Source organism: Macrobrachium nipponense, chromosome 24 (genome assembly GCF_015104395.2).
Source record: "Macrobrachium nipponense isolate FS-2020 chromosome 24, ASM1510439v2, whole genome shotgun sequence".
NCBI lineage: Eukaryota > Metazoa > Arthropoda > Malacostraca > Decapoda > Palaemonidae > Macrobrachium > Macrobrachium nipponense.
In genome coordinates, this window is record NC_061091.1 from 46,739,093 (window position 1) to 46,758,510 (window position 19,418).

General features: G+C 35.7%; 2 protein-coding genes across 5 annotated transcripts in view; both read left to right on the plus strand.

Annotated features, from left to right (window-relative positions):
• Window positions 1-10,317, plus strand: part of LOC135205598 (1-acyl-sn-glycerol-3-phosphate acyltransferase alpha-like) — a 173,796-nt gene extending 163,479 nt beyond the window's left edge. For all 4 annotated transcript variants that reach the window (XM_064236369.1, XM_064236371.1, XM_064236370.1 and 1 more), the window contains one exon: window positions 192-10,317. In XM_064236369.1, coding sequence (XP_064092439.1) covers window positions 192-213 — 22 coding nt within the window. In that variant the 3' untranslated portion in view covers window positions 214-10,317. The remainder of the gene's footprint in view (window positions 1-191) is intronic.
• A 7,536-nt stretch (window positions 10,318-17,853) lies between these two features.
• Window positions 17,854-19,418, plus strand: part of LOC135205600 (uncharacterized) — a gene marked incomplete in the record, with an annotated part of 26,319 nt that continues 24,754 nt past the window's right edge. Inside the window, 1 exon segment of the mRNA XM_064236374.1 lies at window positions 17,854-18,042.

Sequence of the window (19,418 nt, forward strand, 5' to 3'; positions counted from 1 at the left end):
AAATCCTTTACATTCCATCACTATGCCAACAAGCAGTATACTGGCAGAGACCAACTATAAGAATTCTTTGTGATTGTCTTGTGGAGCCTTGAAGGACCATAAGAGAGTAACTCCTTTTTTATTTGAGTCCATTCAATTTCTCTTTTCATTAAACTGCATGTCTCATTTAAAATCCACTTCTTTTCCATCAGGTCCATCATCCTTGGCCATTAGCTGAAGCTGTCAAAAAACATAGCTAAACCTTGTGGTGGTTGTAGCTTCCAACAACGCCTTTACAATCTCCAAACCTGCTCCCTGCATTGCATTTACAATTCTCTGCCACATGCAAGATATGGCAGTTGTGCTTCTGTTTACTTAGTGAATATATGAAGCTACTAATGTAAGTGAGTTAGCGTTACCTACTGTTCAAAGGCAGTGAGGTCCTTAGTGGTCTTGAATTACAGACTCCATTTCACTGCTAATCCTTGTGATAACTCTGTATTGCAGTGCAGCATGACTGTGATGGCCATGTTAATTGCAACATATTTTGTACTGTGTGAACCATTTTCTGTATTAATTTTAGTATTTACCAAAATTCCCGTTCAAATTGGCAATGGTTTTTGCGTCAGAGATATCAGGGAATGAATAGTATAATCTAAAGTCAGGGTATTACATTATTTTGCGTGGTAGCTTAGGTAACTGGAACTATATTAGAGCTAGAAAATTGGACCAAAGATATACTGTAACATTTGTGCAAAGGAGGACTTAATCATTTCTTCAGTAGTGGACATCAATGGCTATGCAGATGCTCAGAAGCAACACTAAACTTAAATAGTGTTGAGTGCATGAAATTTTTAATAGTTTCCGAGGTGAGAATGATTTGTTTGTCTTTTATCAGGGCTCACTCGTGCATTGGACGTGAGGTGTATGTATTATAAGTGTCATTTGTATTATTTTATTCAACATTTCATTACTTATTTATAAAAAGAAATTTTGAGCCAGGAGACATAATGGATGCAAAATTTTATTTTCATCAGTTGGCAGAGTTGCTGAACCAGTGCTGGCTTTTTCTGAAAAAATTTGCTCTGAAGAATGTTGGTGTTGAAGGGTATTCCATGTAAGGAGAGAGGAGTTTTGAATGCACACTATTATCATTACAAGCACCTTATCTCGTTGCAAGGCCTGTTGTTATTCTCATTAGTTCCTTTGTTTTGTTAACTTTTAGGATATAAGGTTGATTTACTGGTGAAAAATATCTTAATGTTGAGGTTTATTATTGCTTTTTTTATGTTGCTTATGTTCTTTTGTTTTTGCAGTTCTCCTGTCAATGTTTCCATTATGGTCACTGATTGTCATGTCTGTAGTGTTATGCTGTTGATTTTCCCATTTTTAAAGAAAAATGCTGATTGTGTGATAAGGCAACATTTTTGGTGCTCCATAAGTATACTGGAGTATTATTGTTTGAATCATGTTTTTATGCAGTATTTTAGATTAAACATCTGTATATAGCACAAATCTTCCAATTTATTTTTTTTTCTCATAAAATATTAGATTGTGTTTGATTCAGTTATTTGTATTGTTTCAGTGAAGAGAATTATTTTATATTCTGTTAACTCGGACAGATGTGGAACCACTCTCATTATTCTTTTTATAAATTAATGTGAGGAGATTTTTTGTCTTTGAAAAGTGGACTTATAAATATTTTAGTCACATTAGGGTGTAAGCTTTGTCATTAAAGTATTACATATATTATTAACAAAGGGCACCTTAAGATAAGCATTTTTCTTACGGGCTAACCACTGTTATGGAACACACTTGATGAGATACATCGTGGAATCCCTATCGTGAATGCTGTTTTAGATATTTGTCTGTTCATACAACACGAGAGGTGATGAATCCTATTTTAATCGTCATAATCATCCTTGGTTTAGCTCTGTTTGATGACGGAATACAAGTGTTCCTCCATCTGTCTAATTGGAATAAGAGTTCATTAGAATACAGATCAAATTTATCTTCTATGCAGAAATGGATTTTGTTGTAATTTGAAGTGTTGTGATAGCTGCACAAATGCATTAGTTATATTATGATTGTGTTTATGTAGTTTAAGGGGCTCAAAGTCTTACCAGTTAACTAAATTACTAGAATTGATAAAGTTGAATTAGGATAATGTGAACAGAATCATGGACTGAAAACTTGCACAGCTGTAGCAATGAAAATGTGGCATGGGGCTTTATGAAATTATTTTTACTGAGAGTCATTGAAGTTTCCTTGAGCGGGACTAGAACCAGATACTGTATTGATAGGTAAGTCAAAATATACAATGGTTTGATAGGACAGCATTTACTCTATGGTAGTCTGTACCTTTTAAGGGTCAGTGATACTTCATTAGTTTCTTATTCCTTTTAACCCCTGAGATGGCACAAAAACTTATTGGCCAGGGTGCACAAAAAAGGGTCTTGAATATCAGAAAACTTTATAATTATTCAGTATATTAGCTGATGTTGCAAATGAAAGGCTTTTTTTATTTTGTCCTTATAATGTTCTTCAGTATTCCGTCTTTCTTGATGTCACTGTCCTTTATATTTTTATGCTTGTAATTAAGATTGTAAGAGCACTAAGCCACTCTGACTCCTCTAGAAAAATTATCTGCACAGTTCCGTCACGTGACGGTACCTTTTCTTTTCTTTTCTTTTCTTTCTTTTTTTTTTTTTTGCATCATCATTTGACTACATATATTGTGCATATGGACAAGAATATTGTCTTCATTTAACAAAGGATAGAAAAAAATGGATAAAAGGCATTTGTAAGTTAAAAGTTAAGATTTCAGTCACCAGTGTTTGTACAGTATTAATGAAAGACTGTAAGTGTTTCTGATGCTGAATGCAATCATTAACCGAGGTAACCATCCTCCTCTGTGTCATCTAATATTTATTACATTCTTTACCAAGTTTTTAGTTTAAGAGTTCAAACATTTCTTTTAAATACCATTTGCCCAAGATAAATGAGTCAGAATCACATTAAACCTCAAAGGTTTAGTTTTATTCTTCCCTGTGAATTTAATCAGCGGAAGGTTATTGGTATTATAACGTGATTTAATTAGAAAAACTAAGCATGTGCCATTCTTTAAGGAAAAATTCCAAGTTTACATAAACTTGGCTTGCTAGTTTAGCAAAAGTTGGTTCTGTATTTTATATATAAAAGAAAAGTTCTGGCGTTGTTGATGGTTCAGGTATGCTGATTATAAATTGGTTGATGGTTCAGGTATGCTTATTATAAATTGATAATGAAAAAATAAAATTATTTCATATTGATTGATTTGGTTATATGTTGAAGATAAAAGATATAGCATTGATTATAATTTCTCAACATTTTGCCATTTTTTATGGTTACATAAACTGGTAATGGACCATAGTATTGTTTTTTTAATTCCAAGCAACTATTTAAGAACTTGCCAAAGTACTTTGATTGAGGATATTCTTTGATTTAATAGATAAAATACCAGGTTAGTTCAAAATCTGTACTCTATACTGCTGTGGCTTAGATTTTGAAAATGCTAAAACCACCATTTTGTGTTCTGGTGTTTATTTATAGATGAAAAGTAGGTGAGGCTCATCAAGAACAAAGCTTTCCACCTCTTATTTTGTTTCCTGATATTGCTGCTTATTTTGTTTCATGATGTTGCTTATTAGTCTGCTAACCACCACCATGCAATTGTGTGATGAACGAAACACACTCAAGTGGAAACACACCATGGAAAAGTAAAAAAATGCTATGGCTGGCAGAGAGATTTTGTGACAGTTTATAGTCTGTACAGTGCCTATGCCAATGGAAGCAGCAATGATCCCTTAGATTGCTGTTGTCTTTTGCATGGCATGTACTGTTTATGTTCAGGTTCCTTGAACTAATGGATTAAATTTATTTCTGAGTCCAGTAATACACTATGGTCAGGATCCTAGTAGAGAGAGTGAAAGAGTAGGGGATTTAACAAATTTGAATGGTGTAAATTATGTAGTGCCTGCATTAAAGCTTATGTAATATGTATTTATCAATGTGGGTAATAATACAGGAAGCTTTCATGGTTTTCAAGGAGTGGTTTCACTAAGCTTATTGATAGATTTTTGGGGTCATGAATTTGATAGATTTTTGGGGTCATGAATTTAACATCATTAAATCTTATTAGATTTAATTATACTACATAAAGGGTTCTAAGTTGAGCTTCAGCGAGAGTCCTAGGTTTATGAGTGAAACAAGACAGAGAATTTCTTTTTCACCAATCTCTCTTTCAATATAAAGCTTCCAACAAACAAGTTTTACTTATTTTTTGCATACTACAATTGAAGTAGGATTTCTGTTTTTATATTTTTACTGTTTATATTTAAGTATTCATCATTAGCAGTGGATATTCATGTAAATGAAAAAATTTTATTGTTAAATCCTTGGTTCAAAAGATTTATCATGGAGGGCTAGTGTATTTAAAATAAATTTTTGTTTTTGCTTATTTTATCATGAGTACTATTAAGAGAAGTTCCATTATTATTTATCATGTTTTTAAGACAATACATGACCATTGAAAACATTATAATGAAAACTTCTAATCAAAGAATATTTATTGTAGATTCTGGTGACTTGACATTTTCCATGTACTGGATGAAAGAATTCATAATCTGTAGTTACATTTGACTAGTTAGCCAAGTTACTTTAGATATATGTACTAATGAAAGAATTAGCTGACAGCATTGAGTGAGAAAATGTCTAATTATTATTAACCCCATGATGTGATGCTGGTAGACAAGGCCTTTTTGTAGCAATTAACATACTGGTAGCCATGGTGCTCAGATTAGACAAGAATGCTGAGTTCCATTTACCTCCCCAAGACAATAAGGTAATTATAAAAGAAAAATAGCTTGTTAGATTGGTGATGCTTACATGAGGTAGAATTAGTCCACTGTAAATGTCAGGAATGTTGCTTCACAGAAGAGATGGGGGAAGTTTTTGCATGAATGAAGACAGACTTTTTAATTGTTTATATCTTCACTAGTTACAATTGCATAGGAAAATACTTTCATTCTTTGCATGGTGTGTAAGTACCTTGAGAAAGCAACTGCAGAATACAGTAGTAGTACTGATTTTAGTATAGATTGATTGTAGTAATAATGTACAGAATGTAGAAAAAATTTAAGTTATGAGGATTGAGGTTGTGGCTCTGCTCTTATACAGTACAGTACTTCCAAACTGATTTAGGTAGACTTGTAGATTGTAAAAAGAATGTATTGTTGCCTGCTTGAGGGTCTTCGTTAGTCTTTCTAACTTCAACTTACAAACCACTTGCTATGCTAGGTGTAAAGCATAATTTCATTTTATTTAAATAAGTCTTTATAGAATTACCATTTGGATTCCAAAGCTCATAAATTAGTATTTTAAAGATAAAATAGCAGACTATTAATGAAGCACAGGCATAGGCCTTAGTATTGAAATCAACCATATTAAAAAAGTTACTGGTTTTAGATAGTGGTGGCTTCGCGTTGTCCATCCAATTTTTGGTTAAAATGAAAATAACAGAGCACCTCATGCTAATTTTCCATTCTCAAAATTATGATGTCTGGCTGCACAGACAGCCAGCTGATATGATATTGAAATGGTGGGTTACATTTCATACCAGTTCTTCTTGGTTTGTATATTGGATTAGGAGAATACAATGCAGGAAACATTTTCTGGCCACTTAAGCATCTGTTATGGTAATCCCTATTATTGGTTTTGAGGATTTCAGCCAAAGCTTGTTCTCTGTAGCTTTGACAGTTTTTAGTGTAGATTTTTTAATGGAAATGAAACCCACCTTTTGGAATGACTCATCGTTGTTTCGAAACTTGGCAAATTCTGTATTATGTACTTTGTACTTAACGTTCACACTTTTCCCTTCCTAGCTTTCTTATTCTCAGGAATAATACATTCCAGTGATCATTCAGGTCTTGCTTCACATACATTATTATCCTTTCTTTTGTACATTTAGGCAATGTAGTCTTGTTATCTTCAGAAACTGAAAAACTAATTATTTAATGGTCATATTTTGGATAAGTGTAAAGCTGAGTAATACTTTGGGAGAAGGGAAGAGGTTGGATTTTTAGAGTAGAGTGTTTGTTATGACTTTGATTGCTGACTGTTCAAATTTTTTTCCTATATATTTTGTCATCTGCCATATTTTATTCTGTTGGTTTTCAGAGTCTGCTTTTTTATTATTTCTTGCTTAGTATTGGCAGGAGTTATTTCCTGAGATTTTAGTCATTTAAATAGAAATGTTCAATACAGTACAGTGTGTGTTTTAGGGGTGATGATTGGCACAAGGTGTATTGTTTTGCCATATACTAGTATGGTAGCTAACACTGTGACTCATTTTCTGAGGTCTTCCAGAGGTAACTCATTTTATTGCAGTAATTAAAAATGCTGTAGAGTTGTAATTGACTTGAAAAAGCAAAATTATTAAAGCAATGGGAGTATTCTTTATACTATAACAGTACAGCTATTCAGTAAGAAAAACTATGAAAAGTATAATTCTTGAAAAGATTTACATTGAGTAAGCCTGGCTCTTTAAAAACATATTTTTTTTACTAAACCTCTGTTTGAATATAAAGGTTTTGTAGTGGAGATTTAGTACTATAGTTTCAGAGTGAACAGCTCTTGTAGTTTATGCCAGTATTCAGCAGGAGTGTTTTAGGCATTAGGTTTGGCCTCCAGCAATTTTTTTTCTACAATCCATTAATTTCATGCTGTGTGTAGTTGAGGTCATGTTTCTTGTAAATATTGTTGTACATGAATATTGAGAAATGACCTTTAATTTGCTAAGCAACTATTGTTTGACAGTTTGTTTCCAGTGCAGTGCTAATAACACTACAGTATTACTTCAGGACAGTATTTAAAAAATGGAAATACTAGTGATTTCTGTCATCTTAAAACACTATTGTCCATAGCACTGTCTGTAAGTACAGTTCATTTTGCCCTGGTTAACATTGGAAGATTATATGTAGAAGAAATTTATTAGATAATGGAAGATTATATGTAGAAACAATTTATCAGATATAAAAATCTCTCTCTCTCTCTCTCTCTCTCTCTCTCTCTCTCTCTCTCTCTCTCTCTCTCTCTCTCTCTCTCTGTGTGTGTGTGTGTGTGTAGGGCTCTTAAGTTTTGTAATCAATATTTTATCCATATTTTATGTGGAATGTTTACATCTGATATCAAGAGCTGTTTGATGAACAAAAGGTAATGGGTGGCAAGGGATATTTGATTACAAGGAAATTCTATTTACGCCTTAAGTCAGTGCGACCGTGTTCAGCGAGGTTAGTTTATGAAGGCAATTGCAGAAGCTAAAACTCTACTGTTTTTTTGGTTTAACACCACTTAATTATGATGCGAGGTAGGAACAAAGAAATAATTTATACCATTTGGTTGATCTACTTAATATTCTATAAAAAGTTGGAAGTATATTCTGAAGAGTTCAGTTGTATAGATGATTTTTTGTACTTTCTATTATTCTTAATTTTTCTACTTATACATTTAAATATGAAATATTGTAACTCAAATTTCATATCTTCATTTCAAGGTTTATGCTACTATATTGAAGTCATGTATAACCTTTTGATTGCCTTGAATATTTTTTAGTACTTAAGTTTTTTAGAAGAAATTTTTGGTGACGTTTAAATACAAACTGTACTGTAAAATTTGTATTGAGTAGTTTTGGAAAAAAATTTGTTTTCAGTCATATATTCCTCAATAAAAGCTTATTTTTTAGTCATATATTCCACAATAAAAGCTGCAGAAAAATAACTGGATATTAAAGCTGCTACCAAATTTGATTATGTTATGATGGTGTTAGTTTAGTAAGCATTATCTTTTTTTTAACAGAGTACATTTTTTTTTTTTATAAAGAGTACAACTGCTTTTGGAATATCACTAAAAATTTCTGTAGAGGAGGATTAATGGAATGGATCTTAATTAACTGTCCAGGGAGGATAAGGAAAATATTTTATCCAAGTAAATTTGATAGGAAAAGTTAGTTATTGGGAGACATCAAGGTTCAATATTAAGTGTACCCTTTCATATATATTAGATGGAGCAACCTTGAAAGCTTCCTTTTAGAGAATATTGTATCCCTGACTGTAGAGGCAGGCTGTTGGAATTTCAGAAGTCTCAGATGGGGTGAATTTGCACCTCAAGTGTGAGCCTGATTCAACCTTTCTGGAGTGCCAAAGATTTATATATGATTACAATAACTGTTGTATGATTGCAGCTTGGCATTTGTGCCTAGTGAATGCAATTTCCTACAGTACGCAGACTTTTCCATTGCTGTGTAGTGAAGGGTCTTGGTTAGATTTAACTTGAAATCTTGACTGTCTAGTTTTATATGCTGTGGGCTAGTTTTTTTCTGTTAGGTATAATTAAATGTAGTATGAAGAGATTTTTCTTACCCTTGGTAAATATCACAAGTTGTCATAAGGGTGGAAACATGAGATTCTGACTGAATAATTTTTATTCAGAGTAGTACTCAGTCTTATGAAAGCAAGACCTTTTCAGTGCTAGAGAGAAGGTACAAGCCATGATTTTACTCCTGTGTAACATGGTGTCCATTGGTTGAAACGGACCACATCAGGCTTGAAATACCTCATTTAGCTGTGTTTGCCAGACATCATTTTGCATTCATTTTAAAGCAATTGTAATTTTATTTCTGAAATAGTTTAACATGATTTTTGCTACTCCCTGGACTGTTCGTATTTTAAATCCTATTCTGCTTTGGCACTTGAATGATTTCTATTATAAATGCTATTGAACATGGTAGACTTTTTATTACAAACTTATCCATTGGTAAAAATATAATTAAAACATTAGTTCTTTTAGCACAAAATCCATCTCACCTCTTTTGCTTCCTGTAAGTGACAGATTAAAATCATAGCTGTACTTGGCATTATATTGCATTGGTTAATGTTAGATCTAAAATTATTTCCAGTTTATTGATGGAAGTTGATACATAAGCCTAAAACAATGAATGTTTAATGAAAATTTCCAGGTAGACCTCTTGTATTTTCTGAGATGCATTTTAAATGGACATATTTTATTTGATAGCCGATATATTTTTACCAGCATATACTCATTTTGCATATTCTCTGTTGTAACTTATGAAATAGGTTATTTTGCAGTCAGCAGCTTCCAGTGAAATTATATTTGTGTAAATGCTGCAATCCCCATAGTATGTACAGTTCAAGTTATGTAGACTTATTTATTTGAAGATTTTTTGCAGTTGTAGGTTGAGGTTATGGGTACTCAAACTTGTTTGATATTTATCAGACATTTTCCATTTGCTTTCCTTAAGGTTGTACATGTAAATGAGCATAAGTGCAAATTTAAACAGTCCTTGGGTGCTATGGAGCTTTTTTGTATGTATTTGGTCATATGTTCCTTTTAAGTTCTTGGACTTTTTCATTGTAAGTCGTTTATTCCAAACTTTGGTGTTATATGCAAATTTAAGCTTTAGTGTTAGATATTAACTTTGTGCCTGATATGGTTACTGATGTATTATGGCTCATATATCAATGATAGTTTCATTGTTGGAACTTCTATCTGGCATGAATCATGTTGGTCTGAATGAAGCTGCTAATCATAATCCAGACTACGGGTTTTTCTGAGGCATTCTCCTTTTAATGATGACGAAAAAATTCCAATGGGTAAGATTAACTGGGTACTAATACATAACATGAGATAATTGCTGTTATGAAGAGTTGTGCTTTTTCAAGATCATAATTTTGCAGTGCTATAGATATATACACATATGTATAAATCTTAATAAGAAAATGGTCAGTCCAGCCATTTGAGAGTTAAGAAATTTGTCTGTGTTCTAGTTCAACTACCTGATAAAGAACCTCAGTGGTGTGATTGTTATGGTCTTGGCCTACTACCTCTGTGGCCACAAGTTCGATTCTCGGGCATTCCACTGAGGGGTTAGAGATGTGTATTTCTGGTAATAGAAGTTCACTCTCGACGTGGTTCGGAAGTCACGTTAAGCTGTTGGTCCCGTTGCTGAATAACCACTGGTACCATGCAACGTAAAAACACCATACAAACAAACAAACAAACTACCTGATACACATATTAAGAAAATGGTCAGTATTTGAGATGTCATCTTTCTGGGTTGTTTTTTCTCAAACAGAGTATTATGAATTACTAAATGTTCTGCTAGTCCATTGGAAAGTTTTTGTATGCATGGCCAGGTGGATTGATTACTTGTTTAGTTTTTTTTACATTGCGTAACTTGGATACAGGTTTTTGTATCGCTAATATATGAATATATAAAATGTTCACCAGACTTTTAGTTGACCTTGTATGAAATTTTTCTAATATGAGAATTTTGTAATGTTAATGATTTTTTTTTTCTTTTCTTTTTTTTTTTAGTAAGGTACACATTGTTGAGAGGTTGCATGCAGTTAAGCAACAGAATGATTTGCAGTTAGCAGTATTTAGCTGAACTATTGATCTAAGAGAATTTTGCTGCAATAGAACATTTTTTCCTTCTTTGTGTACTAGTTAGCTTGCTGTTATAGGTTAGCTTCCAGTCTTGCTATGTGATTACATGCTTTACAGGTAGAAGTTCCTGGGTCTAAGTCATCAGCTGTGGTGAGTCATCAGTATAAACAAAAATATTTTGTATTTTTTCTTCTTACAAGTTGTATCTTTCATTATTGAGAAACACGAATGTTCTAGTTGTTAAGGTTTTTGTTGTCAGTACTGGATTGTATGTGAGCAGCATTCAGAATCAAAAGATATAGAAATTCTGTTGTTTTATCATTGCCGTTTGACAGAGTGGAATACAATAGTTTTCCCTGAAGCCAGAATGTGTTGTATGTTTAAATACAGTTGTACACCCTTGTGTTCCTAATGTTAAGGGATTGATAGTTATGAAATTGATGAACTGTAACAATTAGTTTTGTCTTCTAAGATGTTTGCTCTAGTCACTGTTGGGGCTTTTTGTGTTCCATTGTTTTTCACAATGCAGTGTCATTATTAAATGAATATCTAAAGGTTAAAATAAGGGGGGGGGAGGGTATGGGTTAAATTGAAACTGTTTTCTTCTAGGAACCGTATGTTAGATTGTCATTATTATGCACAAGCAATAAATGTCTAGAACAAAGTGTTTCTTTTAATATCCCAGCAGTGATCTGTTCCTTTGTGTAGGTGTCTTTAATCTACTTTATAATGAGACAGTCATTGAATTTTTTAAGAAAAAAAGTACTGTGATATAAGTATAAATTTTTTTGTCATAAAAAATTTGTCACAAAAATATAACGAAAATCAAACAACTGACAGGTTCTGCAGGCATAAACATAGTCCTGTCACTTTACAAACTACCTATGTATTTTAGATATGCTGTACTATCATCGTAAAACAATTTCATTTCATTTCAAAATCATCTTACAACTCGGCAAAATATCAATAAAATGCACAGTGTGTGCAGAATATCAATGTTGTAATGCACACTACACTGTACACATATGCACTGTATATATGATGTGCAAATGACCCAGCATCTCTCCCAGCTTCCAAGTTCACTTTGTATGCCTCTAGTATTCATGTGTTGTGTACATAACTGTGCACACTGTGTATCTTTTTGAATAGCGCCTAAGTGCCAGAGGAATGTCCTGACACACCAGGAGGAGGTAGAAGTTATAGTAATGTTGAGTGCAGGGCCCTTGGTGGAGAAGTCATCATCACCCTCACTCCCCCTCAACTTGGGAGGACCACCTTGATGTGGTGAGGGAGCTTTCGAACCTCTGGAATTTATTTTTTCTCTTAGACTTGAACCCAAGATTTTTCCACTTGTGTCAAAATTATCTAAATGTAATCAATAAGAAAACATATGGCTTGATGTGAAGTTAATCTGAAGCTGAATAGTGAGCAGTGCGGTAGATCCAGTATCTACCCGGCAATGTTTGGACCTATGTTTTCAGGTGGAGCTATTCAGTGGAGTTGGACCACGGATTCAAGGTGGGGGGGCCATAGAAATAAAACTCTCGTCATTCTGTCCAGTTTGTCCATAATGTGACTAGGATGGGGATACAGTATTCACTCCCGTATTCACGGGATGCGTACTAGACACCCCCACGAATAGCTACAATCCATGAATAGTTGAAACCCCTATAAAAAATCCTGTAGGGGGTTAGTGCCGTCAGTGCAACTTATGCAATGCACTGTAGGCATTACTTAAGGTTATTTGTACCGTGCCTGCAACCCCTTTCATTCCTTTTACTATACCTCCTTTCATATTATCTTTCCTCCATCTTACTTTCCACCCTCATCTAACAATTGCTTCATAGTGCAACTGCAAGGTTTTCCTCCTGTTACTCCCATCAACCCTTTTACTGTCATTTTCAGTTTCAGAACTGAATGGCCTCATAGGTCCCAGTGCTTGGTCTTTGGCCTAATTTCCATATTCTATTCCACCCTATAAAATCCTTAAAACTTCCTATTTTGTTAGTTAAAACTCAAGAAAAACTCACTTAAAATGTTTATACCTGGTTTTTTTAAGTTTTATCTCAAAAAGTGCATTTCATCATGAAATTGATAAAAAAGCAGGAATTTGTGGATATTTCTCAAAGAAAAATGATGCGAATACGCAAATTTCCTGCGAATAATGGGTAGATATGGTCCATAGAAAAAGTCCTGTTGATGACACCAACCAGTGAAGATGGCTCTAATTCCTGGTGTTTTACAGAGGACTACAAGTTGTTCCGCTATTTCATTGCCACTCGTCAAGAAAGTCTGTGCTTGCAATGAAGGCAGAGTGTCTTTCAGTACGTGATGAAAACGCAGGGATTCTACTGCCTGAAGAACTACTTCTTGAGGGTTGGATCAAGGAGGTACTTTTCCATCTACTCTGGAAGCAGAGCTAGTTGGACGCGGAACAGGCGAAGTCTTCCATTATTCATTTTCAATTTGGGTAGAACAAAGACCAATTGAACACCTTAAAAATTAGAAAATATATGTTAGAAGACAAAACTTGAATTGTCTAAAGAAAATCATTCTGCGTCATCGCAGCGGCTGATGGGCCAGGTGCAATGGAACAGAAGACTACAGACTTCTGTTATACCATGGGGTAAACAGAATGATGATAAATGAGTCTAATGAGATGTACAGTGTTCTCCCCGTATTCATAGGGGATGTGTAGCAGACCCCCTCCGCAAATAGCTAGAACCTGTAAATACTTTTAACCCCCCTCTAAAAATTATTTATAACTCCTATCTTGAATGTGGAAACACTAAAGTATCCCTAAAAATACTACCCTACATCAAATATACATTAAACTATCCTCATATTATGGTACATATTAATCTTTGAAATATTATTGATACTATTTCAAAGTAAATCTTACATTTTATGGTTAAAAATACATATGTACGTACTGTATGACTTAGTTAACGTATATGAAAATAATCCACTTCCCTCCGTAAGTATTCAGTCATGCACATTTTCTTTCACACCGTTTTTATTTAAGTCAAACCAGTTTTCATTCTACAAGCGAAACAATTCTATGTAAAATCACGAGAAAGAAAGTACAAAATACGTATGAATGTTGATTAAAAATAATGATGAATTAGCTGTGCAGTCCAATAAATGACAATGGAGATATGGCTGTACAACTAAGCAGCTGAGTCATATCTCCTCTGAGGCCGCCTCTTCACCATCAGGTGGTGCTTCGGGAGGCACCGACTCTGGCGATTTGGGAAGCACATCTTCAGGCAATTTAGGAGAAATTTCTTCAGGCGATTTAGAAAGTACTTTTTTAGGCAATTTTGGAGGTGCTTCTTCAGGCGATTTGGGGGCTTTGGGGGTCGTCCTTCATACGTGTGATGAACATTGCGATTGGCAGCTGCTGTCGTTACTACTTCATGGTGGTGAGGGCTTGACTATAGGACTCCAATGTCATATCAAGAATGTTGGAAAACTTAAAGGAGCGGTCCAGGTAAGGATCCCATGTTGCAACAAACTCTTGGACGTTGTTGATCATTTTTTAACTTGGGATAGGCATTCCAAAGTCAGGCCGCCCCCCTCTTGTCCGTCTCAGATACGGAAAGATGCGAGACCTACACCTCAAAGTTCTGGGAGTTATGATATGAGAACTTCCCAGGCGGGTCATTTAAGAGGGCAAAGGGATCGGCAAAATTTTTGGAAGGCCGATCAACTAAAAGGGTACAGATGATCAGTACGTGCCATTGTGGTCTCGTGGGCGACGCCCCAGAGCCCAGGCCTATAGTTTACGCAACAGTGGAGGACGTTGATATCCCAGTATTTATAGATACTGTCACAAGCGTAAACTTGATGGATCACAATTTGTATCAATCCATGTTCTCCCATTACCCTTTGAGACCCTCAACGGAGAGACTGTGTGATGTGCAAGCCCATAGATTAAACACCCTGGGTTGTGTTCAAATACAGTTTACTCTTGGTGACAGAGTATTAATAGAACTATTTTTGGTATAAAAGGGGTTGCATTGGGCAACAGACTTTTGCTGGGTCATCCTGCATGTAGGAGACACAAGATTTCGATCCATGCAGGCGTTAATGGGATAAAGGTTGGAATACCTTACCTAGTGTTTTTCTTCCTTATGATGACGTGATTAGAACTGAGGATATAGAGATTATTGAAAAAGGGGATGTGTTTGGCAGTGCTAATGGTGATGATACTGGAATTATGGGGAGTTGTAATATTAAAACCCACACTGGTGATACGGGGAATAACTGCAGTGATGCTATGCGGCATATTGGAGCCCACTGTGGTAACAATTTTGGTGAATGTGACAATGGTATAATGGGTGGTGATACTGATACTAATATTGATATTATTTCTGATACTAACAATGGGGTGGATGTAATGAGAACCAGGGGTGGTAATGTTTTTGGGGTTGTGGAACGGGGAGGTACTAACCACAAATATAAAGGTGTTTTATCAGAGGATGTTGTGTAATGCCAGGTTCAAAGACTATGGTAAAAGTCAAGTTGAGGGAAGTGAGAAAACCCGCGGATGTGTGATATTGAAGGTAGCGAGAAGCTAAGAGGGATTATCAGCATGGCATCAGTGAACAGTGTATCAAAAACTGGGGTTACATGGTTAGAATTATTAAACTGTAATGATACAGTTAGGAAATACCAAAGGAATACATATGTATTGGATCTCCAAGATTGGAGACACATAATGAACTTCCCCGTTCTGAAGTTTCCAGACTTTAGCAAACCATTCACATTAGTGACCGATGCCAGCCAAGAGGGTATAGGTGCTTGCCTTATGCAAAAATTTGATGGGAAATTCCATCCCATAGCCTTTTATAGCAGGAAGTTCAGGACAAAGGGCAGCAATGAGAGATCAATGGCTACCATAGATAAAGAAGCCTTTGCAATAGTATTTAGTTTGGCTCATTTTAAAGTGCTACTGATGGGGAATAAAGTAGAAGTCCTTACAGACCACAAGCCATTATTAGATCTTTTTAATAAGCCCGATTTGTCGCCTAAAAGAGCTCGATGGTTTCTAACTATCAGATTTTGATGCAAAGCTCAAATATATAGAAGGCAAACTAAATGTAGTTGCGGAGGCCCATAGTAGAAGTTTTTATGACGAGGAAGGATTTCAAGTTGCCCAAGTCACTAGCGAATCTATACGATGGGATATGGGTCTCATAGAGCAAAGGCAGGATGAAGATGAGATTCTGGCGGACGCCAAAGCGTTTCTTGGAGGGGAATTAGTCAGGAAACGTCTCAAATTGCCTTTTTCGGTTTTGGAGTTAGAAGGTAATCTATTGGACAGGAAAATTAAATATAAATTGAGAACCAGCGAAAGTAAAGGAGATACGACAGATCGTAATTCTGAAAGTCCTAATTCCAGTGGTTTTGGATATAGTACATTGCAGGTTCGGTAGTCCGCACTTGGGGATAGAAAAAAAACGTATAATGAGGTGCGTGCTAAATACATTTGGGAAAAGATGTGGAAAATTTTGTGAAAAACTGGATAGTATGCAATGCATGCAAACCTGCAAGGATAACTTCATGCAAATTAGGGTCATATTCGATACCAAGTAGACCTTTTCAGAGAATACATATGGATATCCTGGAAAATTTTTGTGAGTCTAGATATGCGAATAAGTACCTGTTAGTAATAATATATGAACTTACGAGGATAGTAGAAATTTTTCCACGTAAGCATAAAATGGCTGAAGAAGTAGCTATAGCATTTTTCAATGGTACCATTTGCAGATATGGCTCACCCGAGGTTTTATTGACCGACAGTGGCAGAGAATTTGTGAACAAAACTTTAGAATGTTTAGCGGAAGTCACGGGGATACAGAAAGTAACAATTATTCCATACAGTCATGAAGCTAATGGGTTGTGTGAACGAGCGAACAGGAAAGTGTTTGAAGCTCTCAGGAAGACTGTAGGTGGTAATGATAAGAATTGGGACAGATATATTGATAGTGTTAGACATAGTATTAACACTATGGTTAGTGATTCCATTAAAATGTCTCCATTTGAAGCTTTTTTGGTTGCCCAGCACGAGGCACATTTGATCTGTGAACTATACCTCATCACGGGGAGGATACAATCGAATAATTGATATCTACAGCGAGAGAGAGACATGGTTGTCTCAGCCGCAATCTCAAATCCGCGACTCGAGAGATGGTAATAGTAAAACATCTGATCCCAACATCAATGTCGGAGACAAGGTATTTTTAAAAATCAATGTGAGAAACGAGCTGAACTACAAATTGGGCCCGAAATTTGAGGGTCCTTTTAGAGTCATTGAGGAAAAGATTGGAAACAGTTTTGTAGTCTTATAGGAAAAAACAGGTCGGTCGAAATTAACACACGTGGTAACTAATATAATGTCGCGCAGTTGCATTTTTTTGTCTGGTTTTTGCAAATTGATGGCGAAATGTGTTTAATGTTTTTCTCTCTTTCATTTCTTCTAACTATTTTTCTTATGTGCAAACTGCAGCGTTTTGGCGTAAGATTCAGAGGTAAATATTTGATGTGGAAAGTTGGTTTGAAAATATGGCGAATTTCTATTAAGCTGAGAAATGTCATGATGACAGTTCAATGATGATTAAATACCTCCTCTTAACAGTAGTAAAATGGTAAAAAGTTGCTATTATTTTTCAAAGAAAATAGGGAAGACTGTACAGAAAGCATTCGGCACAGTTGAAAAAAAAGTTATAATATCGTATAAAGCATGGCATAGTTGAAACAGATGATAAACTTATCCTATAAAGCACAAACTGTAAAGTATCGCACAGATGAAACAGTGATAAACCTTATCCTATAAAGCACAAACAATTTCCTCACTAATGGGGAATTTGTTTGTGCGAAATTAAGCGCACAGCACTGTCTCTTCTTCCCTTTTTTGACCGATAACCATCAGTTTCGATTACAGTTATCCGTTCTCCTACGAAAATCTGTATATATTTTGCAGGCTTGGATAAGAGTGACCGTGAATTAAATTTAATCCTCAACTTGTAAGACAAATATAAATGGGTATGGTTATGCAAGCATCCAGGTATGATTCATATTCTGTATTTATAATCTAAGGTTTCAGCTATAACGGAAGCGGTTACCTTGAGAAAGCCCAAGCCCAGTTTTCATTTAATCAAGAAAAATTATATAAAATTTCAGATGACATACACTAATTTACATACATTAATGGTTGCTTGGTATTGTTCCCAGATTGTGCAACAGCTCAATTATTGTAAAGAAATAGACCCTACATCTCTAAACTTAAAATTGGGGGCTTATGTTGTTTACTGCGTAGCACTTCAAAACAGCGAGATTGATCTTGCAAAATTATACTACATCCATTTAAGTGATTTGTTTTCGCGTAGAAAGATTCCAAGAATCATAAAGGGTTTTCAAGAGCTGGCAGTACTGTCGTAATCGAGAGCTCGGAACTGTGATGTCGTTCAACACAAACATTGTTGATTAGTGGAGGTCCGCACGAAGTGACACTATTTCCCACACGATACCTGTACTTATGTTGTACTGGTCAAGGTAATATGACGATTTTTCAGCTTGACACTAGTTTAGTAATGTGTGAGGTACGTGATTTTGTTAGATAGAGAACATTTTATCCAACACTACTACTAGGCAACTAGGCCTAGCCCTATCTCAGATACTGACTTACCTAGCCCATCGCTTTTCCCTTTCAGTCAATGTAGGTTTAGGCTAGGTTTTTGGCGTTTGCTTCTCACCTCGGTGGTCACGGGTTCGATTCTCGGCCATTCCATTTCGGAGTGAGAGATGTGTATTTCTGGTGATAGAAGTTCACTCTCGACGTGGTTCGGAAGTCACGTAAAGCCGTTGGTCCCGTTGCTGAATAGGGCTAGGTAGCTAGGCTACCTAGTAACCACTGGTTCCATACAACGTAAAAACACCTTACAAACAAAAATATGCCAGTTTAGCATAAAATGGTGAATTTCCTGTTCTGTGGCAGGCAAATAGGCTAGCCATCCTTTTGAAAGAAAGATGTGCAGAATCCCTCTGGAGAAAGGTGAAGTAGACCTACCTAGTACTACCTAGAAGTACCTCCTACGCCACCTACTCTAGGGTAATGCACCGCTGTGCGGACAGGCAGACACTGTACTGTTGTGCGGACACTTTCCAAAATAATAACTTCAGCACTTCCAGTATCCTGAATTAGGTAGTACCTAGTAGGTAGATGCCAGTCATAACCCAACCAGCGTGGAAACAACAGATCAAGACCTCTACTTTCCTCTCGAAGTAACTATATGGGAAACAACTGACTGGACTAGCTCAGCCACTTTCTACAGTGTTTGAAGCCACCCTCCGAAAAAGTACTTTAACATGTCCTGACACCGGAGATAGGCACCAGTCACGAGTCGTTGGTGGTGAGAGCCACATCTCGAGACCTCTACTCTCCTTTTGAGGTAGGGTAAACAATCACGGACGATCTATCGTCATCACGCTGGCCAGGCCTTATTCACTCGATATTTTATTGGTGAAACAAGAATACAATTACAACTTTAAGCATACAATTCAAAAGATTGAAGTTTTGTCAACATAATGTGATATATGAAAGCCCCATACGAACCAAAATAAGTATGTGATGCTCCTCGTAAAATATATTTGTTCCGATACAAATATAAACCATCGGTCCTTTACAATAGGACTGTAACTTGCGGCAGCTGGAACCGGTCGTAAGCTTTGAACGAGGGAGTTCGGTAATTAACTGCTTGAACGACAGTCTGCGCACCGCGCGACTGGGAGATGAAGAATCACTTTGCTTTCGGCGGCCGACGGAGACAGACGTGTTGTTCGCCTCTCTGCCCGCTATCGTCTTACACTGTATCTTCTCAAACTTGGTTCGCTTTGTGTATATGGTAAAATACTGTAAGTACGTGTGCTTT